The sequence below is a fragment of the Nannobrachium achirus genome (genome assembly GCF_963921795.1).
Source record: "Nannobrachium achirus genome assembly, chromosome: 2".
Lineage (NCBI taxonomy): Eukaryota > Metazoa > Chordata > Actinopteri > Myctophiformes > Myctophidae > Nannobrachium > Nannobrachium achirus.
Window position 1 is genome coordinate 14253831 of NC_137811.1, and position 23776 is coordinate 14277606.

The 23776-nt window shown below is 42.0% G+C and overlaps 1 protein-coding gene across 4 annotated transcripts in view; it reads left to right on the plus strand.

Annotated features, from left to right (window-relative positions):
* Positions 1-218: 218 nt before the first annotated feature.
* Positions 219-23776, plus strand: part of adar (adenosine deaminase RNA specific) — a 73431-nt gene continuing 49873 nt past the window's right edge. For 2 of the 4 annotated variants that reach the window (XM_080753158.1, XM_080753161.1), the window contains exons 1-5: positions 219-321; positions 15321-15524; positions 19649-20064; positions 21198-21353; positions 23041-23367. In XM_080753158.1, coding sequence (XP_080609284.1) covers positions 15478-15524; positions 19649-20064; positions 21198-21353; positions 23041-23367 — 946 coding nt within the window. In that variant the 5' untranslated portion in view covers positions 219-321; positions 15321-15477. Of the gene's footprint in view, positions 322-5351; positions 5514-15320; positions 15525-19648; positions 20065-21197; positions 21354-23040; positions 23368-23776 lie in introns of those variants that run through there. The other 2 variants (XM_080753160.1, XM_080753159.1) reach the window with 2 other exon arrangements.

Consider the following 23776-nt stretch of genomic DNA (forward strand, 5'->3'; position numbering starts at 1 on the left):
ACATATAGGCCTACTAAAGTAGAAAATATGAGTACTTTTTCCACCACCGTTCAAGACAGTCAGAGGACCATACATACCATAGAGAAGGATGTGATTTTTTTTCTCTCTTTTTTCTTCTCCTTTTCTTTTTTGCACGCGGCCCGGGTGCGTGACGGCGTGACGCCATTTATGCGCGCCGGGCGTGCGTCGGCAGCGCCGTCGCGGAACGAGTGACGTCACCGGCTTCAGCCCCCGTCCGTTGTTTGATTGTTTGTTTGAGACGCCGAGGCATTCAAACCTCCAGCAGCCCGTAGCACCGAGACCAGCGAACACAGCCAGCAGGTGAGCGCACACACAGCTAATGTGGCTATTTCTCTGTCTGTTTATGGGTTTTAGGTCGCTAACGGACGCGTTCGGAGCGGTTTAATGGCCGAGCGGCGATTATCTGTAGCGTTTTTTTTTTTTTTACACGAGAGCAGAGAGAGAGAGAGAGAGAGAGAGAGACGGAGAGAGCGAGAGAGAGAGAGAGAGAGAGAGAGAGAGCGGGTAGAAATGGTGCAGTGCAACACACACACACACACACACACACACACACACACACACACACACACTCGAGGAGAAGAAGACGACCACACGCGGGGGACACGCCACGGACACAAGGCTACGCGCACGCGCGCGCACACACATACACGCGCGCCGTGTAGTCGTCAGACACCACATATAATTATAATCACGCACTCACACGCACGCGTACACACACGCGCACACACCTCCTGGTGTCCAGTCCAGTCCATGAGGGTTTTAATTTAAAGTTGCAGGTCTAACAGGCAGATGAGCTTCAATGTGTGACCTGTGTGTGTGTTTGTGTCCTTTAAATGTGGTTTCCATCTGTGATTGATAAATGCAATCAGCTAAGCTGCTATTTTTACTATTATGGAACAGGCCCTTGATAGAAACACGTTGTTATAAGTGCTACACGTTTGATTTAACTTCCTTTTTTAAATTTCAAAGTGAAACTGATTCTTTTCTATCAAATGCACATAATCCTGCTTTTATGTTGGTAAATAATGCAGAGACATAATCAAATATTAATGTGGTAATAAGTAGGGCAGTTAATCGAAAGAAATGCTCAAAATCGCAATATGAAACAGGCCTAGGCCTACTGCTGTTTTCAAATTGCAGAGGCCACAATTAATTTAGATGAAAAGAGGATCATATTTGGTCCACAAAGCCAGCTAATACATAATATATACATAGGCTATGTTTCTTGTTACGTTTAGCTCATTTTGTAGAAGCCATATAAAGTACACTTAAAATTGTATTCAAGGGGCTAAATGGGCAACAACACCATCTCAGTATGCTCCTTTAAATATAAATTCATGCTGGAGTTGGGACTATTCTATTATTATTATTATTATAATATTAATGTGTAATGCTGTGGTAGTTACACAAGAGTATAGTTGAAGCTTGACTTGAATTGAATCGCAGTATTAGTTGGGAAAATCTTTAATTTTCCATCCATATTTCATTCACCCAATCGTTCAGCCCTGGTGAGAACAATCCAACCAATCAGTGACCTTTTTACAACATGGTTATCCGCAAATTCTTTAGCCTACATGTGTCTATTTGTAAATACTTTCAACCTAGCATCACTATCTCATGTCATATAAGGCAAAAACAATGTTTAGAGGCATTGTTGTTAGCTTGTGGTTAATTAAAATAAATGTGTATGCTATACCTAACCAGTGGTTCTCAAATTATAAAATCGAGGACCCCCAAATGTATATGTATCTGGCCGCAGACCCCCATCTGAAAAGGTTTTGTTCCAGGGACCCCCAGAAGAGAAGATTTACTTACTTGTTTGCTTGAGTTCATGGTGTAATTCATCTCCACATTAATGGTCAAAAACCTCCTAAATCCACTTGAGCTGCATTTGGGTAAATGATGATAATATAAGGACACATTCAAGTATCTGACCATGTATAAAGTCACAATTTAATACTTTGATGAGGCAGTGTTTTTCTAAAAACAAGATTTTATTTGTTTAGAAGTATCTTTTAACAATTATAGAGGGTTTAAGTGGTACCGGATATGCAGCTCAGAAAATAAAAGGTGAATTGATCCCTGTGCATGACGGAGGACAATATCACGATAAATTAAATCTGCACGATACGATTATCTTTAGTGTTTTTTTATCACGATAAACGATAATACCGCTTAACGTCCCGTCCCTACTTGAGAACTTGGTACTTTTTGACACACCTTCTGTAGTATGTGGTCTTAGGACGGTCCAGTACGGGGATGGGCCTGCGGGCTGTGATAGTGAGTCGAACTATTCTTGGAACACACAAGTCTGTCTAAAAAAAGGCATCCACTCTGACCTGCGGTTTTTTTTCATTCGATCACAAGGTTTATTTTTCCCATCTTTAAAACTCTAGATATTAATAGGATCTTTGTGTGTGTAATGTCCTTGTCTCGTGTGTGTCCCTGAATGATACACAGCCGAGGGCAGGAAAGTAAACCCACATTTGACTCTCCTCCTCATCTCTCTATCTCTCTCTCTCCTTCCTCATTCTCTCCATTCACAAACACAGCTCACATCATTTCCTGTAATTCTCATCAGCGGTTTTCAGTATTTTTGGACTGCCAGGGAAATTATGCATCCATGTCAGCGCTTCTACAGTAAACAACAGCAGTTTGCACTCTAGGCACTCTGTTCCTAGAAAGTTACCGATAAACGATGCAAAAATCTGCTGCGAGTACCAGCGGGTTTATCAAAATGATTTAAAAATCGCCCGATCACAATTTTCTTTTTTTAGACAATCAAAATGATTTAATAAGATCAGTTGGATGAAATGAAGTGTAGCAATTCTATCATTATTGCCACATTTTCCAACAATCTTTCTAATTAATGTCTCCAAAAAAACTATTTTTTTTGCCCCTTCATTAATACACTGTAGATGTAGCAACAACGTTGTACTCCAGGCTTAAGTCACATTGTCGAGATTCTGCCGTAAAACGGTACCCGTGTTCGGTTCGAAATCTTTTCTCTTGAGACTTCCGAATCGTATTGAATCCAATAGGAATTGGAAGTCTGTAGTCCGGATGCCAAAATGGAAAGGAATGCTTATAATGTTGATAAAATATGTTTTTTTTAGACAAATTAACAACAAAACAGACCGGAATTCTCCTTTAAGGTGGCATCATTATTTAGGTCATTAAAACAATAAAAAAGTGTCAAATACCTGCTCTTCAAGCTCACAATGTGTTGAACCACAATGCACTCTGGAAGATTTATTTTAAAGTATAAAATTGTTAGGGAGGGATATGTCCTGTTTTGACCATATTTATGTCATTTAATCGGACGTCAACTAAAACTTCATGGCCGTGACGGTCCTGTCATTGTAGTACTGCAGATGTAACCCTAGCATTGTAGTATTGCTGCTCTGTAGCATTGTAGCTCTGTTAAGGACGGAGGCTTGGGCATTTTATTTTTATTTTTAGAGATACATGAGATGCCCACAGTATCAACAAAGCACCCAAACTCGTTAAGGAGTGGACACAAAGTGAAATAAACACCATGATGGTTTGAATTCGGAGCAACTCTGCGCTATGTATCCTGTCAGAGAAACTTCTCAACCTTGTCAAAAAGTTCAAGAACCCACAGGTGATGGTTGACGGATAATTCCTCTGGCACATGAATCCTTAGCGTCCCTGTTCTTGGGCGAACATCCTGCGAAAATAGCTGATCTAATACATCTCACAATGCATTGCAACACAACACGTTGTGAGCTTTTAGATTGTCTATTTTCGTCAAAGAGATTTGGTGTAAGGAACAAGGTAGCGTGCCAAGTATAGAGCCCTGGGAGACCCAGGTCAAGTATATAGGGCAAGAGTCTCTCCCAGTAGTAATATACTTACAAATGCATCTGTAAGCGCAGAGAGAGAGGTTTCCATCATATGAGAACGAAGATAGTGTACACATTTTGACATCGCCTCTACCAACAACGAGTGAATACACACATATATTTTTAAGAGATGTCTTATTCATTCATTGGTATAACACATTTGTAATGGAATGTGATAATCATGTAATTTGGTCGATGCTCAAAAGCAGGGTGGAAAACCGACGTGTCAAGTGAAAGACGGTTCCTTGATTTTCAATCATATGCCATTTAAGCAACCTGAATTCCTGCAAGAGAGATGAAGTGGGCGATAAGACTTAGGCCTGTCACAATGTATTACATAACCGTCTAATCAGAATCATTTGACATGGTCACAAATATTTTGTCATAATCGTTTACACGTTTGTTTAACGATTGTAACGTGTCACAATCGTGACACATTGTGAGCTTGTAGATCAGCTATTTTTACTTTGTGATGCTGTCATACGACAAAGTATTTAGTGGTTACATTCATTTATTTTATTATTGGTTGTTCAAAGGAATCCTGGTTGTTCTTTAACCCTGCAAGGCCCAGCGTAGCTTTTTGGCAACATTTTTTAAATTGTTTAAAAAAAAAAATGACAATTAGTTTTCCTGTTCTTTTTTCACATTAACATCAGCCTTAAATCTTATTGTTTAGTATTACAATGCCATTGGCCACGATATTTGCATATAAATACCCCCCACAGAGGCTGACATTCGCACCTCCCAGAGAAGTTGACATTCCAGCATCTAGACGAACAACATCTCTCTTTTTCACTGAAGCTATTCCTCACAAAAACATAAGTAAAATGCCTGTAATATTTTTTTGGGTGATCATTAGAATGTCTAGAACATGTACATATGTTATTATTGTGAAAAATATCCGCAAAATGCAAATTAGAGCATGATTTATGGCTATAAAACCTTAAAAATGTTCCTCTGATTAGGACTCCTACTTTTTTTGCAAGTAGAAATTAGTTCGGGTCTTGCAGGGTTTTAATATAACTACATATATTTGTATTCTACAGTTTGATAGTTAAAAATAAGTGTTTTGTTCTGTAAGGGTAGAACTAGGACTCATGACTTCAGTAGATTTTCTTTTTTTAATGCACAAATATACATAATATGTCTCTCATGTCTTTGCCAGGGGTACATATTAAGATTGACATATTAAACTAATTGCTAATATTTCTTTCAGACCAAGATTGCAATTATTAGTCTGTAATCCCTACTTAATAAATAAACATACTGTACATCCATCAAATTCTTTTGGGTGGACTACCCCTTTAAGAAAAAAGGAAATGCCTCTGTAGTAGTCACAGCATTCCACAGGGTCACCGATGTCGGTGTAACAGCGACAGCGTGACAGAACGGAAAGTAAACAGTCGAGAGGAAAGGAAAACGAAACCTTAGACCTCTTACAACCACATGCACTTGTGTTTTACCACGCATCGTTCACTGTGTGTTTCATGTGGTGTAAAGATAGGCTCCATTAAGATACAGAGAAGTGGTGCATTCATTGTTGCTGAGGAGGATGTCATTGTTACTTGGAAGTGACGATACCTCTGTCTTGTCTGTCTTGATGACTGGAGAAGCCGTCTGCTGTGGGTGAGAGACCTGTCAAAACCTCTTTTCTCACTCTCTCTCTCTCTCTCTCTCTCTCTCTCTCTCTCTCTCTCTCTCTCTCTCTCGAAAGTGCTCAGATTGGGTGTGCGCATGGATTAAAACTTCTCAGTCGCTGCCACGACCGATTTCAAGTCATTTTGGATTAACATAGTTGATGCTTGTACTGTAGATGGGTAATTTTCGGTTATTTTAAGATTAGAGCTTTGGAAGTGAGCAAACAGGCAATGTGCTCAGAAGCATCTTCCATTAAAAATCGTAATAATATTTAATATACAACATAAAAGCAAGGTAACAGGAAGAGTGGGCACTAAAGGAAGAGTGGGCACCTCGATGTAAATTAAGAATTATATTCGGTAACAAAAAATGCCAATTTTACAAATGCCTAATATTTATACATTACAATTGCCACACATTGCTACAAAACCTGTATATCCAATCATTTTGGGCATAGTCTTTAAGTCTGCTAATAATGTACTGTGTATGTTCACATCGTGTATATTTACATTACTATGTCAAATGTTCAAATATGAATTGTTTTTACATTTTGGACAAAATGTCGAATTTCACATCAAAGTGCCCACTTCTTGTATCCTAAAGCAAAGGCCTCAGTGTGTGATTTCTTCACCTGGTTGGCATTGGCATTATGTAGAACAGCAGAACGATATTACTAAAACTTCATAATTGTGTGTCAATTGTTTAGGAAACGGCGCTAGTGTGGGGGGCCTCTTTTCACATTGTTTCACAAATTGCACATCATGGCATGAACGTACAACCATTTTTTTTTTTTTTTTTTTTTTTTTCAGTCTGAGCTTTAATTTAGCTTCGGTAGCTTTTGGTAGATTGTTGCACTCCTTGACTACAGTAACCTACCTTATTCAGAATGGGGGGACTAGAAAGAAAACAAACCTATGTCTCATTCAGTCCATTCACAAATGCAGCTATCATTTCCTGTCATTCTCATCAGCTTTTTCTCTTTTCCTCTGGAGAGGCAGAGTGATGCGTCTGTGTTAGCAATTCCACTGTAAATTGTACCAGATTTGCACTCTAGGACTCTCTCTGTTCCTAGAAAGGTTATAATATGTATACAGGTCTTTACACGCCCGGGGCGTAACGTAAAAAACGATGCAATTTCTCATTCATAGACTGATGCTTTTTTCTTTTTCGATGAAAAATCTACCTCACACGTTAAATGTTTCAATTGTATCTCTATTTCTTTCCCCCAAAAGAAAATGGCTGATATGCAAGCTCACAGTGCGTCACCTATTGTGTCAGTGGAAGTGTTGTTGACCTGCATTAGCTTCAACCAGGGGTGTCACACCAAATTCTGGGCCCTGGGTAGTGGGTACAAGGATTCACTGCGGGCCCCCCATGGATGTTCTTCATAGGGGGAGGGGGTTTAAGCCATTTAGACTGGGAACACATTATTACGGTTTGTGATTTAACTATTGAAAAATAGCAGATATATACAAGCTCACAGCGAGCTTATCTGCTATTTTTGAAAAATCGTGAAAATGTGTAAACCTATGTTTATGTCAGTGGGGCTCAAACGTTTTCATGTGAAGGACTTTTCCAAAATAGCAGATCTACAAGCTCTGTGAGCTTGTATATCTGCTATTTTTCAATAGCTAAAGAATAAAATAATTAAGGCCCCTCCACCTTGGGCCCTAGTAACTCAGTCCCACTCCCCCCCCCCTTGTGATGCCCCTGGGGTCAACATGTGTGACCTCCAGCCCTGTGTGTAACCCCTGCAGGTGTCGTACCCCATTACTGTTCAACCAACCAGCACGCTGTCAAATCCTCCCTGTTCCTTCTGCTCTTGAGAGTTGAACATGAATACATTAACACTGAGGATTCTGAATGTGAACACTATTCCATTCAAGGCCCATCCTATCGCAGCTGTAGATGCTAATACTATAAAGTCCCTATTTAAATGGTGCTTTCATGTAAAATTGGCGCCGCCAGGCCGAAAGGCATGGCATAGAACATCTTTTTTTGCACCCTGTCTGTCCGTCCGTCCGTCCGTGTGTCTGTCTGTGAATAGCTTATATCTGGCACCGTTAGCACGATGGCAGCGCAACTGTGCCTGAGCAGAACCTCTGCTCATTTTTCACATGGGCCTGTTATGGCGTCACCAGGAGGCCATCTTTAGACACTACTCCTACAGACTTTGACCAAACGGGAAAACGCTCTATTTTTATGTGTCATTAGTTCGACTAATGGTTAGGGTTAGTTTTACCGAGGTTTGGGTTAGGTTTAGGCATAGTGCTTAACATTCACCAGGGTAGCATTTCAACAGGTTAGCATTCACCAGCGTCCAACTAATGGGACGTCAAACAAATGCTGCGTCGCAATATCGACTCCCTGTCCAAACGTCACGCAAAGCGGTACACAGTATCTCTAGTCTTTGATTGAACGAAACGTCTTTCAGATTTAGCCAAGGAAGAAATGGCATTTGAACATTTTCCCATCAACCTCATGGTGGCGCTATAACAGGCCGACTCCACAGATCACTATAAAACATTGTATGCGCACTCACAAGGAAAAACACTTGCCCTGCATTTTCACATCTGCCCTTTATAGCACCGCCAGGAGGCTGACTTTAAAACTAATTTGTAGATATCACTCCTTCAGATTGATCAAAATTTCACGCAAATATGTAAACATGATCTCTATAGTCATGTGATCAAGACGGTTATCTTTGCTTTTTCATATTCAATCCTGATTAAACTTTGCTGCAGTAGCCCGTTTTGAACGCAGATTGTGCGATTGTGAAAACTTCACGCACATTCCCACTCGGTCAAGGAACAAATGTCACTCTATATCACATTAGCCTCTTTTAGCGCCACCAGCAGGTTGACTTATGCAAAACACATTTTTGGAACAAAATGCCTCAAATCATGAATGCAGCGCCCAATTGCCATGAAAGGCCAAAGACATGGCACCCTTTTCACATTGGCCCATTCAAGATTTGTGTTTAAAAAAAACACTTAATTCGTTTTCGGGTGTGTGTTTGAAAAAAACTGCCGATCTACAAGCTCACAAGGGCGGCGCTGCAACGTGACACATTATGAGCTTGCAGATGGTAAAATACACACTAGCGTTCAAGTGGTAAAACTTTCTTTTGTAGAAGTGGCCACTTGTTTCTCTTGCAAAATATGGCAACACTGCATTCACCCATCCACACAAAAATTCATGCCGGCAGGGGAAAACCAAGCCAGGTACCAACCCTGCTCATCAGGAGCAGTTAGGGCTTCAGAGTCTTGCCCAAGGACAATGTGACACTAGCTCAGGGGGAGCCTGAGATGGAACCAAGCAGGAACCTTCTGTCTCCCAGGCTCTACCCCCTGAGCTACTGCCACCCCTATTTAGAGGAGATGTTCCGTTACCAATGTTTCCCATAAAGATTCTGATACTGTCTATCCAATACCAGTGCATTTTATCGTCTAGTTTGATGGTCGGTCATAACTGAAAATGAATAAATATAGGAATAAACAACAATTCATTCGATACATGATTTTGCAGACTGTTTGCTCTGGTTTTGACTGAATAGAGCAATCTGATAACAGTTAATATATACTAATAAAACACAAATTTACTGACATTGCCACTTTTATCTTTTCATGTTCATATTTCATTCAACTTGTCTTTTTCAGTTGAGCGGGCAGTTGAGTGCTTTGACCGTCAAAATCGCTGCTCTACGTGTTTGGTTTGCGATGCCGTGTGCACTTGTAGACGGGCTATTTGATAAGACATCAGAGCCAAAAATCTGGCTTCTCTCGAGTGCTCCTAGAGTGCGACGCTCTGAATTAATGAACCACGTCGCCCGACTGAGTTTCCATACGTCCAGAGAACCGCTCGGGGCATATCTGCCAACACACCCGTTGTGTGGCTGTGTGTGCAGTGACAGAGCAGCCAGTTGGAAGGTGGGTCAGTATTGGGTGTCAGTATGTTGTCAGTCTCAGTGATACGGACATTATTGACAGTTTGTTACTCTAGACTGTTGTCAAATATGACACACTATATGTTGGAGAGGTTGTACCGGAGAGGGGTTGGGTGTCCAGGTGATTCAACCCGATCTATTTAATGAAATGGAGAAGCCATTTTTGAAGACCGGCTACTGGGATTCGATCACCAAGAGATGGACAGCGGTAGGGCTGTCACAATTATGACATTTTACATGGCGATTATTGTCACTCAAATAATTGCGATTAAAGCAGAAATAAGCAGTTTTCTGCTGACATAAGCAGGAATCATGCAATTGCTTATTTTTATTTTTTATTTTTATTTTATTATATTCAGGCGGCTAACAATGCTCCCTTAAAAAATCTAGTCTCTGTGGCGCTTCTAGGAGCCGCAGTCTACCTCCAAAACTATTATTTTATCTGTAAGAAGCTCTGTCATTAGCAGTTCATTGGTGCATGAACCAGCCGACCAGGGCTAGAAGGATTGACAGACAGGTCAACCAATCTGAACAAGAACAAGAGGCGGTCCTGAATGATTGGTCTGTTATTTTGGATGGGCACCCAGTTTAATCGACCAAAGACAGAACTTCTCACAGATAAAAATAATAGTTTTGGAGGCAGATTGTAGCCCCAGGAAGTGTCACACACACAACATTTCTTTAGGGAGCATTGTTAGCCGCCTGAATAAAATAAAATAAAAAATATTTAAAAAAAATAAGTAATTGCATGATTCCTGCTTATTTCTGCTTTAACGATTTATTGTGTTTTTGTCGTTGAAAATTACATTTCTGCTTGGCTTTTTAGGCTTTGAAGTTGCACATGGTAGATATGACACATGATAAATGCACAGATGCTCAGTAGTATGTCTTTTTGAATGTATTATCGGTTATTGGTACCGGTCTTGAAGCAGGAAGGTATCCGTTTCAAAAAATCAATATTGTGCATCCCTAATTTTTGTTAGGATGTAAGGCTGTCAAATCAATGTCATATTCCGTACTCCAATCTATATTCAAATATGAATTATAAATGTAACAATTTAAGGTTGAAATAAAATCTACCTCGCACACGCTCTCACGTGGTGCTGCTGGGCCCCTCCAACCTTGGAGAACGGCAACTAACTGGCCTCGCGAGATCACCGAGCCATCTGTTTGCAGATTTAACCCATTTAGGCCTAGAATGATTGAATGCTTTAACCAGTGAAAAAATAGCAGATATACAAGCTCACAGCGCGGCACCGAGTGCCGCGCTGCGAGCTTGTAGATCTGCTATTTTTGAAAAAGTCGTGAAAATGTGTGCAAATCTTTGAATAGATGTATTTTCAAAGTGAACGTTTGTAACTCAAATTTAGCTTCTGGGTGGTCCCTGGAACTAAATATTTTGAGATGGGGGGTCCGTGGCCAAATAAATATCATTTTGGGGGTCCTTCACATGAAAAGGTTTGAGAACCACTCACATAGTAGTCTCTCAAGAACAGACTAACTGAGCTCCATTTAAGTGAAAAACACCTTTTCTTTGACGATGGCTGGCCAGATTGCTGACATAGAAACATAGGTTTTTCAAAAAATCTTAGAAGGATTCAAAAGACACTTATAGAATTGGGTCAAAACGATTTTTCAAAAATAGCAGATCTACGAGCTCGCAGCGCGGCACTCGGTGCCGCGCTGTGAGCTTGTATATCTGCTATTTTTCAATAGTTAAAGCATAAAATAATGATACGCAATAATAATGTACCCGTTCTAAATGGGTTAAAGCTACAGCTTCCAAGTCGCACATCCCTCCCTTTGCTGTATGAAGAAGTCAACTCGTCAGAACGCTGTGCTGAATGCACACCCACAAACACGGGCCGGGAGTCGCACAACGTCACTTCAATCGAGTCAAAGCGATAATGTAGGTCGGGCTGAAAGGGAGCGATCCATCCATTCCGTAATGATGACAGACAGTTCACAACCAGACTCGACCGAAGAAGGCGACCTAAAAAGTCCAGTTTGGAATTGTCCCTCAGGGTAAAACTTGTCATGTTTTCTCTGTGTGCCTTAATTTTACTTAACCCCTTTAGACCTGAGGCCGATACTACGATGCCTTCTATATCAGTAGTTCTTGGAAAAAAATAAATACTAATAATAAAGAAATGCAAATGTACAAGCTCTCAGCGCAGCAGAAAGTGCCCCACTGGGAGCTTGTACAGCTGCTATTTCTGTATAGCCAACGCAAATCTAAATTGAGACGAATGCTTTCCCCGGTTTTAATTTAATAATCATTTCATGGCGACGTAAAAGTTTGTTCACAGCACATGTTCAAAGCGAGACCCACCCGTTCTTTCAGTAAGGTTTCCATTAATACACCTGACATTTTTAATCCGTTTATTACCTAACCTTATTAAAGATGAAGCGAATCGAATGAGATGTAAAGTATGAATCATTCATTTGGTCTTGCAAGAAAGCACGCAGTGTGCAATATTTTATATCGTCTTAACGGGTGGAAACCTCGTATGTCCAAAACAGTTACTTTTCCTGAACCAATTTAAAAAGATTGAAAAAAGTAGCAGATCTACTAGCTTGTTGATCTGCTACTTTTGATACGTCGCTACGAATATAAACCACAAAGTTAGAAATGGAATATGGAGATAAGTAGGTTTCTGCCCGACAGCGACGACGGTAAACGCCAATAGACTCGAAATTCTAAATGTTCAAAAGGTTTGGGTTTATTTTCTAAAGCCCTTTTAGGATGATTCGTTCCACTTGGGCCCTTTTTTTTAAAACCCATTTAGGCCTAGAATTATTGAATGCTTTAACTATTGAAAAATAGCAGATATACAAGCTCACAGCGCGGCACCGAGTGCCGCGCTGCGAGCTTGTAGATCTGCTATTTTTTTAAATCATTAAGATTTGTGCAAATCTTTGAATATTTTTTTTTTAAAGGGAACATTTGTAACTCAAATATTTCCATCTGGGGGGTCCCTGATACAATATTTTGAGATGGGGGTCCGTGGCCAAATACATATAATTTTGGGGGTCCTTCACATGAAAAGGTTTGAGCACTGCCGACATAGAAACATATCTTTTTCATCAAACCTTAGAAGGATTCAGAAGACACTTATAGAATCGGGTCAATATATTCAAAGAATTGCACAAATTTTGACCAAAATTCCATTTTTCAAAAATAGCAGATCTACGAGCTCACAGAGTGCCGCGCTGTGAGCTTGTATATCTGCTGTTTTTTAATAGTTAAAGCATAAAATGATACGCAATAATGCATACCCGGTCTAACTGGCTTAAAGTATGGATCAGCATTGGTGTTGAACCAATGAATAATCTTTCATCCAGTCACTCAGTCAGTCTTCAGTTAGTCAGGAACGACCTTGTCTGTGTCCTTAGAACACATCCTTCTCATCTGCATGAACATCTCAGTTTTCTCTCTCTCTCTCCCTCTCTCTGTGTCTCTCTCTCCCCCCGCTATGGATCCGCAGAGCAGAGATTATTCTGTAAGGCCAGAAATAAAACAGAATGGTCACAAGAAGCTGAATTATTAATGTGTCAGCCTTTTACCCTGGGATTGAGTTTCAGAGTCGGGGAGGGGAGTCACTCTGTCACGCTGTCTCACACACACACACACACACACACACACACACACACACACACACACACACACACACACACACACCAATGTCTCCATCTTTTCTATTATTATAGCGGGTCCCATCACGAACCCTCAGCGGAGTGTCAAATTAGAAGTGAAATGTACTGTTCTCCTGAACACAGAGCCGTGGTTACGACAATTTCCAATTAAGAGCCTGACCGATATGTGTAGGGCCAATATTTAGGCCATACATTTTTTTACCACATACATATTTGCTTATACATAATGCTTATGCGTATTATCTCTGCTGTCGGCCCGAATAGGGCTGTCACAATTATTACATAATCGTCTAATCGTGATTTTTTTACATAATCGTGATTATTTTTCATAATCGTTGTAATGTTGAAAAATGTTCATATATTTAAAAAAAGGTCAAACATTTTGGAAATAGCAGATCTACAAGCTCACAACGCGTCGCATCGCGACGCGTTGAGAGCTTGTAGATCTACAGAATTCTGGGAATTCTGTAGTCCCAGACTCCCAGAATTTAATAGTGGTTCTGGTTTCCAACCTTATCGACCTTCTAACCCCCAAAAAGAATCCTATTTGAACTGGTGACCCCCACACCCTGTCAAGCACTTGGAATTGTAGGATTTCTTTTGTAGGAGAATTACAAATATACAACCTCACATGACTTTTGATGCAGTTGTCGATTGTTTTGACCAAAAGAATGGAGATAAATAGATTTTTCTAAACAACGGACGGAGAGAAACCTTTTGGCGTAATTACGGTTTGTATCCGTCTGCTAGCAACCTAGCACCGTTTATACATCGGAGAAGAGCGCCCCCTAGTGTAATCACTGAAAACGCAGAACTGAGGCCTATTAGACGTCTGTCAGTGCAATTATTGAATGCTTTAACCAGTGAAAAATAGCAGATATACAAGCTCACAGCGCGGCACCGTGTGTGCCAATCTTTGAATATATGTATTTTCAAAGCGAACGTTTGTAACACAAATTTTGCTTCTGGGTTGGTCCCTGGAACTAGATATTTTGAGATGCGGGTCCGTGGCCAAATACATATCATTTTGGGGGTCCTTCACATGAAAAGGTTTGAGAACCACTGACATAGTAGTCTCTCAAGAACAGACTAACTGAGCTCCAGTTGAGTGAAAAGGACCTTTTCTTTGACGATGGCTGGCCAGATTGCTGACATGGAAACATAGGTTTTTCAAAAAGTCTTAGAAAGATTCAAAAGACACTTATAGAATCGGGTCAAAATTCTTTTTTTCACGATTTTTCAAAAATAGCAGATCTACAAGCTCGCAGCGCGGCACTCGGTGCCGCGCTGTGAGCTTGTATAGCTGCTATTTTTGGAGCTGTGTGAAACACAGGCTCCCTATACGTGGCTGTGTGGGTCTGTGTGTGTGTGTGTGTGTGTGTGTCTGTCTGTGTGTGTGTCTGTGTGTATGTAGCCTGAACTTCCTAAACTTCGGCACGCCACTAGTCCCACAGTTTTGCCACCAAACACTCGCGCCATATGTCAAATCGACCGGCTTACTCGGGAATCGTGGGCTATTACTTTTCTAAGAGAAAGGTTCTATAGTTTAATTGATATTAATTTATTAGTGAATTAATTTTCCCCATTGACTTAGAATGGGAATCGCAAAAACTCACATTCAATTATTTGTCTCTCGCAAACCACAGGGGCTACAGTTTCAAGACTTGGAGAGGAGGTTCATAATGATTTCAAGGATTAAATAAAAAATAATTGTGTCATTTGGCCTCATGGTGGCGCTATAACACCCCACTTTACGTTTTGGCCTGTAACTCTTGAACCGTAGGTCGGAAAATTAAAAATATTTTTTCCCTGGATTCCTTGGGTCATGACGCATCTCCCCATATAGGCCACGCCCATTTGCGCCATGATAGATTTTCCGCCATCTTGAATTTTCTCCAAAACACACTTTTTGCTCCTTTTCCTACATATTTTCTTCAAATGTCACAAAAATCGGTACACATGATCCACACACACACACACACACACACACACACACACACACACACACACACACACACACACACACACACACACACACACACACACAGCTCCACTTCACACGGGTGTGATTTTTAAATAGTTAAAGCATTCAATAATTCTAGGCCTAAATGGGTTAAACGGCGTCTTATGACTTCCATGGCAGTGCGTGTGTTAAAAAACCGTGCGTCCTTGTCGTCCTGTCTTGTCTACAGGTGCCGCGTCGCTGCCATCACCTCTGTCTGTCTCTCCTCCTCTTCTTCCGGGGCGTCTTTGCCAAGGCCGACAGGACACCTTGCACGCACACACACACTACCGGCGCGCATCCAGAGGACATAACGCCTCCTTCCCCCCTCCCCCGCCTCCTGCGCTATGAGCAGAGGAAGAGGAGGGCCTCCCAGGGAACATTACAACTACAGGTAGGTAGGGGGCGCCGTCACCATTACCACATTTTAAAGTTGACCATTCGTTGTCGTAACAAAACAATTGCGACTTAGCGATTTTATTGCATTCCTCTTTTTGTTATTGAACATTGGAACATTATGTACTAGTAAGACGCCTCACATGCGACCAATTCTTGGCCTTCTGGCCAGTGATGTATATCAGACATTGGGACAGAGATCTCCATATATGGGCATAAAAGGGACATCAAGCCAGAGTCTGATGTCAGAGCGGCAAACATTCTGTTAAGAGTGGTTCCCATGACATCACAGTGACATCAGAGCATGATGTCAGAGCGACAAACCCATAGAACCACAGACAAACCCATAGAACCACATTGTCAGGCGTGACAGATACGTGGACAAGATGTGCGTGTTTTCATAGTATACTTGCGACGTAGGTCCCAATAAAAAAATAATACCTTTCTTTTTGTTTTTTTGGCTTCGTAAAACAAAAGTTGCACAGGGTAGATATGACAAATAACATCTATCTGCTGTTTTTGAAAATGTTTTACGTTATAATTGCGGTTATGTTATAATTGTGACAAGCCTAACAGGTAGGGTCCTCTTTCCCGGGCACTAGGGTTGGAGGCGGTAACCGCCGTACCACCGTACCGCGGTATACCGAGGTCTACCGCGGTGTCATCGTGCTTACCGCGGTAAAAAGACAAAAAAAAGGTCTATTTTTTATTGGAAAACAAGCGAGTTTTAAAACGGGGGAGAAGCGAGGACCGCATGCGCTCCATGCCGCTCTGCTCTGGGCCGTGTACCACACGTTGGAAGCCACATACGTCACTCACACACAGACCTGCACAGTGCACACAGTGCACGCAGGGCAGTAGAGTACGGAGCACAACTCTATGACGGAGCAGCATAAACTTTCTCTGTAATCCACTCGACACAAGGATGTTAATACATACCTTGTGTTGTGGCATATCTTTTTTTATTCATACGGATTACTGGCGGAGCGCTGGCCGCGTGGACTAAAACCGAAAATGAAACTATTTTACTTTCTCCACCACGTCGCACGTTGTGCTCCGTCCAGCGGCGCGTCGGCGATTTTATAACCTTTTCTGTCAAGTCTTGTAACTAAAACCTGTATATAGCAGAACTCAATCACTGCTATTTGAGAGTTGAGACGTGACGTGAGTTTACAGAATCACTGTACACGATCTGACTACCCTTCCTCTTCTGGTTTGTTCACACAGCTGTTTGTGTCTGAAAAGCCCAAGTAGCTAGCCTACGTTACTATGGTAACCCGACAGTGCAGATCTAAAAGCTCAGAACGCATCGCGGATGCGATGTGTTGTGATTTTACCACAGTACCGGCGGTAAATGGGAAGACGGTAATCGCGGTAACAAAATGTCCATACCGCCCCAGGCCTACCGGGCACCCTAGGCTTTTGAATGTCCTACCTGGTTTCAATGCAAGCCATTGCCGGCAATACAAGAACGATCGCCCCCAAACCACGCTCAGCCCCCAGGGCAAATCTCGGAACGGTCACTACCAGGTATTCCTAAACCTCAGTAAAACGGTGCCAAAACCTTGTCTAACCTTATCCTCAGTGAAACAAATGCAAACTAAATAATACAAGGACTATGTCTCATTATAATTATTTGACAGGCCTGATATTTTAGAAAGCAGGCCAGTTTCTTGTCTACCACCAACAGAGGTTATGTTTTCAGAAGCCACTTGAAGGACAGCATTGATTTTGCTATCCTTCAAATCTAAAGGCAAGCTAAAAGATGAGGCTTAGATCCTCAGTACAGGCGGTGCAATCAAAGGGGTGAAACGCAACATTGATAAAAGAATGGTATGAAGAACTGTCGACTTGAGACAAAACTTCTCATGTTTAAAACAAATACACCAAAAACTGTTCCACATGCCCTAAACGATACACTGTTTTTCTCTGTTCTAAGAAGAGACCTTGAACCAAGAAAGTGCTCTTGTTCAAAAAGGAGTGTCTCCAGATAAAATCTTACTTTTTAAACTTTTAGATCAATTAAATATTCTCTTAACTGACTTCAAAGGATGGGACCTGCACAAAATCATTACACAAGCATCAAGCATTTCTATCAGACACGCACACAGAGACTTCTCGCATTTATTGTAAGATTATTTTATAGATGGGGCCTCTCTGTGGTGAGTTTGCATGTTCTCCCCGTGTCTCCTTGGGCATAGGCCCTCACACAAAAACATGCAGTAGTCCTGGTTTCTATACCACCTCCCCCTAGCCAGCCGGGTGCTCCCCAATGTCCCCTGGCATGGCAGGGGGAGAGCGGAAACCAGGACTACAGATTAGGTAGTCACCGGGTGAGAAAAATGGGTTGCAAAAATCGTGGAATAAAAAACATAAAAAAAAAAATATATATTATTTTATATGGTGTATAAAAAATATATTAAGATTTATTTTAAAAATAGCCGATATATCGGCCATTTTCCCCAGGCCAGACCCCATGTTACGGGTCCATTTGGGTCCATTTGCACACTCTTAAGTCACAGCCACATAAGCGTATATAAGGGTCCATTTGACCATCCATTATTTATCTGGGAACCCCCTACAGCAGTGTCTCTCAAATGGGGGTACGCGGGTGTACTGCAGGAGGTACTCAAGAAATTACGCCAAAAAGAAAAGTAATAATCATGCTAATATTGTTCATTGCCACCGTCAGGGTGCATTTACTATCAAAACCTCGACCAGCTGTCTGTCTGTCAGTCTGTCTGTCACACGTCACACTTTTCCCCTGCTCATATCTCCGCAACCGTTGCCCCGATCCATGCCAAATTTTGCACACACACTCTCACATGACCCTCTTCTAGCGCCACCATGAGGCCGGTTCTTGAAAAACACATTTATGGACACAGCTCCTACAATTTTTTGCCAAAAATCACGCAAATCGGTACACACCATGTCTACACTCATGTCATCAACATGGATCTGTCCCATATAGCGCCACCATCAGGCTGATTTTTTCAAACACATTTTTGGAAACTGTTCCTACAGATTTTGCCCTAAAATCACGCAAATCGGTACGCAGTATGTCTACACTCATCTCATCAACATGGATCTCTCCCATATAGCGCCACCATCAGGCAGATTTTTTCAAACACATTTTTGGACACTACTCCTACATATTTTGCCCTAAAATCACGCTGCGACCTGACGGTCGCTTATCTCCCGATTAGGGAGTCATACTGGTAGTTAAATAATTTACTACAATTGAATTAGGAGGGGAAAAGACATGTTATGTTTAATGATGACAAATGGAGAAACTTGATATGAGCCTGAGTTGATAAATGACATGGTACCAGACAACAGGGATGTGTTTAAAAGTTGTTTGAATGTGTTGAAGTTATTGACATGAAAACCGTTTGAAACTCTAACTCCGTTTCATTCTTGAAATGGGGGGTTGTTAATTATATATTATATACCACTATTTATTTATATTTTAATTACAGTTTTATACGCAAAATGCTGTTGCAGGGTAAAGGGTGTACTCAAGCCAAAAAAAGTTTGAGAAACACTGGCCTAAAGCACTCTACAGACGAGCGCTATACAGGGTTCCCATGGTCATGTAATTCCTGGAAATATTTTGAGATTTGAAAAATATTTTTCCAGTACTGGAAAGGTTTTGGAATTTATCAAGGGTCCTGGCGAGGTCCTGTAAAAAATAGCTATGCATTTTCTTTGGTTATTGATTTTGTTAATACCTCTGAAATGACTAATTAAACATGGCCAAATTGTCAAATTGAGGCAGAAATTGTGAAAATAGCCGATCTACATGCTCACAACGCCTCGCAACGCGAGGTGTTGTGAGCATGTAGACCTGCTATTTTCACAATAGAACCGTGTTATAAAAAATTCCTCAACTCTTAGTGCTCGTCAGGGTGCCGGGTCCCCAGTTAAAATATGATTATTTCGGGGGCCACGGCCTGAAAAGGTTGAGAACCACTGGCATTGCGCATAGGAGTAAGCGACCTGTTATTGAGCTGAATTATTGTTATATAGTCCTGGAAATTGGGTTAAATATTCTGGTAAAAATTAATTGGTAAAAATGTGTGGGAACCCTGGCTATAGGAATAAAACTCCGTCTCATTGCAGACCTCGATCCCCCCACCTCCAGACCGCCCGGCCCAGCTACCAGCCCCACCACGCGGCGCCGCTCCCATCTCCTCATCAAGGCGACCAGCCCAGCAGCAGCAGCGCTCCTCCTCCCCAGCACCACCACCAGCGCACCACCGTAGCTCCCTTCCACCTCCCCTCTTCTCCCGTCGCGTCCCCGCGCGCCCCGCTCCTCCCAAGCGCTCCGCCCGCCCTGCCCGGCCTCGCTCCCGCGAGCGCCCACCAGACGCCCCCGGGGGTCCCCAACGGATCAGCACCCCATCACCTCCATCCTCACCACCATCACCAGAGCTCGGCCCCCGCCGCCCCCAACTCCTTCCAGTATCTCCAAGCCCAGTTCCTGCGAGGTCTGAGTTCGGAGGCGCCGCGCTTCCAGGGAGACATCGGCGTAGGAGGTAGGTCCGTAAAACACCGTATTACCTCTCAATCTTTAGCTGACGTTAGTCGTAGTTATGTAGCGTAGTTGTCGTCGTTAATCTTAACCCTTTTTAGACCTGAGGCCGAATCTAAAAACACTTAAATCCCTTCCTGAAAAAACTTAAAAACGTACAAATATATCGTCACTGTTATAAGCCCTGCTTCATCAGACAAGGCTGTCGCACAAAAGTTGTGAAAACAGCTGATCTACAAGCACACAACGCGGCGTTGTGTGATTGTAGATCGGCTGTTTTCACTAGTTTCGTTATTTTTTTTTATATATGATAAAAACAAATATATACATGTTGCTACATATATAGCAACATGTTACACAAAGGTGTTACGGAATTGAAAGGTTCAACAATGTTCCAGGTCTAAATGGGTTAAATGTATCTATTGGAAAAATAGCGAAAATAGCCAATCAACAAGCTCTCAGCAAGTCAGCATATCACGATGCGTTGTGAGCTTGTAGAGTGGCTTATTTTCGGATATAGAAGGTATGCGCGTGACATCTTTATCATACCCTGAAATTATGCAAGAACACCTACTGAGTGCAAAAACTACTTTTCTGGCCTTGAAAAACCCATACATCCCAAACAGAAAAGTCCTATCTGATTGCATTAAACAATGTTAAACAACGTTAAACTCATTTTGCCACTCGATTTGCCACTCACTTTATGCATGAGCATACCCTCTATTCTTGTTCTTCTTGTTTAACATCACAAAGGATATGGCCTGTTTTGGCCACAGTACATCATTTATTTTTGATTATTGGTACTTGTGGTCATTGGCAGTCTTGTCTTTGTATATTGTAAGTTATTTAAGTCATATCTGCCCTGTACAATTCTGTGCTTACAAGACTTAAAAGAAAACCAAAATCGAATTTTGATTTACATGTACTTTACTTGTTGTTAAGGACCCCCTCGAAAATGAGATGATGCATCTCAAGGGGTTTATGCTTCTAATAAAGGTACTATACTTGTGTTTTTGATTCAATGCCAAAAACACAAGTAAATCGTTATAATAGCTCTTATTCGTGTGACAACATCATATTTCCTTGTCCTAAAACGTTGGGTTACCGTGACATCCCCTAATCTCGTCTGCCTCCCAGTAGGTCAGTCCGGCTACGTCCCGCCGCGCCACTGGAGTCCCAGCCAGGCCAAAGCCCCAAAACACAGTCCGTTCTCCCACCGCCAGCGGTACCCGGACCCGGACCCCGTGTCCGAGAGCTTTGAGCGCCTGTCCCTCAACTCCTACAGCGGAGCAGGTAGGTGATGATAGGTTGACGATAAGCGATTTTATCGTGATAAAAAAAAAAAAAAACGCTTGTGGAGTTTAAAATGTATCGTGAAGTCGTCCTCCGTAATGCACTGGGATCAATTCACCGTTTTTTATTTGCCAAGCTGCATATCCGGTACTATTTAAACCCTCTATTGGTAAAACATACATATAATATACATACTTGAAAGTCTTTTTTTTTTTTTACTCTCTACCAAATGTCTTTGCCAAAAAACAGCTCATCTACAAGCTCACAATTTGTCGCGTTGTGAGCTTGTAGAGCTTGTAGATCTTTTTGGCAAATGTTCCAACCCTGGATAATGGGGATATTTTGATTAATCGCGATATCGTAAATCGCGATTTCTTTGGTCGCAACAATCGGGACATGAAATTCTCATATCATCCTGTGGTGGAATTCAGATCAATCATTAATCATGAGAACATGAGGAGACAAGACAATTATATTAGGTGGTGGTGGTGGTCAAGTTTATGTAACATATCATGGACAGAAGTACAATTCACCCTTTGTCAAGTCCCGCCCCTTTGTCCTGCCCCTCTCCACACCCATTGGTTGCTGTGTCTTGGAGGGACATTCAGTGGGACATTCCATTCACTGCCATGTTAATTCAGTTGCTTCATATTGTTATTCTGTGTGCTCAATTCTAATTTCAAACTGTTTCAGTCAATTGGAGCTGCTCAGTGGCAGCATAGTGAATCAGCATGCTTTTAAATGTTTTTATTTCTCAAAAAATTATGTTTTAGCTAATTCAACATAAAAAAGGCGGAACCAGGGCGGGACAAGGCAGATAGAGCCTGCTGGTTGGTCAGTCAGGGACCAACCAGGAGCCTAACAAAGGGTGAAATATCACTCTGGGCAGTGTTAAAGGAGTTCTGCCAAGAAGAATGGTCAGACACTAGAGTTATACTGTGTGGCTTCAATGCATCTGGAACGAGCTGTACCATAACAAGATAGGCTTTACCAAAACAATAGTTACTGAGGCCTACTGAAGACCTCTCGGCTCCTAACTATCAAGTATTAGTATCATCATAAAGACCTAGATATTAATATAATCAATGAATACATGATCTACTCTATAACGTCACACATAATCAATCATGATAACCTCTAATCCAGGGGTTTTCAAAGTGGGTGACGGGGCACCCTGGGGTGCTGCGACGGCAGTCCAAGGGTGCCGCGAGAACATTTGATGATATTTGGAATTTATTTGGACAATATTTTGTATCATTTTAAACTTGAAGCACACAGTTATTTTCAGTCAGTTCTAAACAAAATGTCTATTATCTCAACGTTTTCCTCGCAACATAATCACTAAAATATCATTACTGTTAGGCAGAAACCTCTGTCGCACAAAACTAGTGAAAACAGCCGATCTACAAGCACACAACGCCTCGCATCGCGAGGCGTTGTGTGCTTGTAGATCTGCTGTTTTCACTAGTTTAGTAAATTTTATAGATGATAAATACAAAACGAGCGGTTTTGGACATACAAGGTTTCCACCCGACAACGACAATATGCTATAAATACTATAAGGTGCTGGGAGTGAAAATGATAATGCAGGGGTGCCTCGGATTAAAGAAATAGTTATGGGGTGCCCTGAGACAAAAACGTTTGGGAACCCCTGCTCTAATCTACTGCAATCCCATCCCGTCCCCAGGAGCAGCCAGAGACCGCCCGGACAACAACAACAAGACCACTTCGGTCAGGAGCCGTGGTAACAAACCCACCGCTCAGGTCTCCTCCCTCGCGCCCGGCGCCGTCCAGCAGCAGGTGCACGCCTTCCTGACGGGCTTGGCCCCCGGCGAGACGGTCGCGGCCAGACACCTGGCCAAGAAGTTCCACCTGCCCAAGAAGGTGGTGAACCAGGCGCTCTACTCTCTGGAACGCTCCCAGCGAGCCTTCAAGCAAGGAGACCTCCCTCCCCTGTGGAGCCTGCACAGGCAACCTTCTCCCACCACCAGCCACCAGGAGCATCCCCACTCAAGTAGGCACCGTCACCATTGTTGTCCAAAACCGTTCGTTTTGCATTTATCATTTTAAAAATGATTTAAACTAGTGAAAACAGCCGATCTACAAGCACACAACGCCTCGCGGTGCGAGGCGTTGTGTGCTTGTAGATCGGCTGTTTTCAATACATTTGTGGGATGGCCTTGTCTGATGAAGCAGGGCTTTACTTTGCGAAAGAACATAGAAATTTGAAACTTGGAGATACGAGGTTTCCACCCGACAACGACGATATTATACCAGGGGTCTTCTACGTTTTCAGGCCAAGGACCCCTTGGTTGAGCGAGAGATGAAGCAAGGGGACCCCCACAACCTTTCCGTAGATTCGATATAGTTTCATCGTTTGACAGCACAATCTTCAGTGTATTTTGGATTGAATGGATTCATGT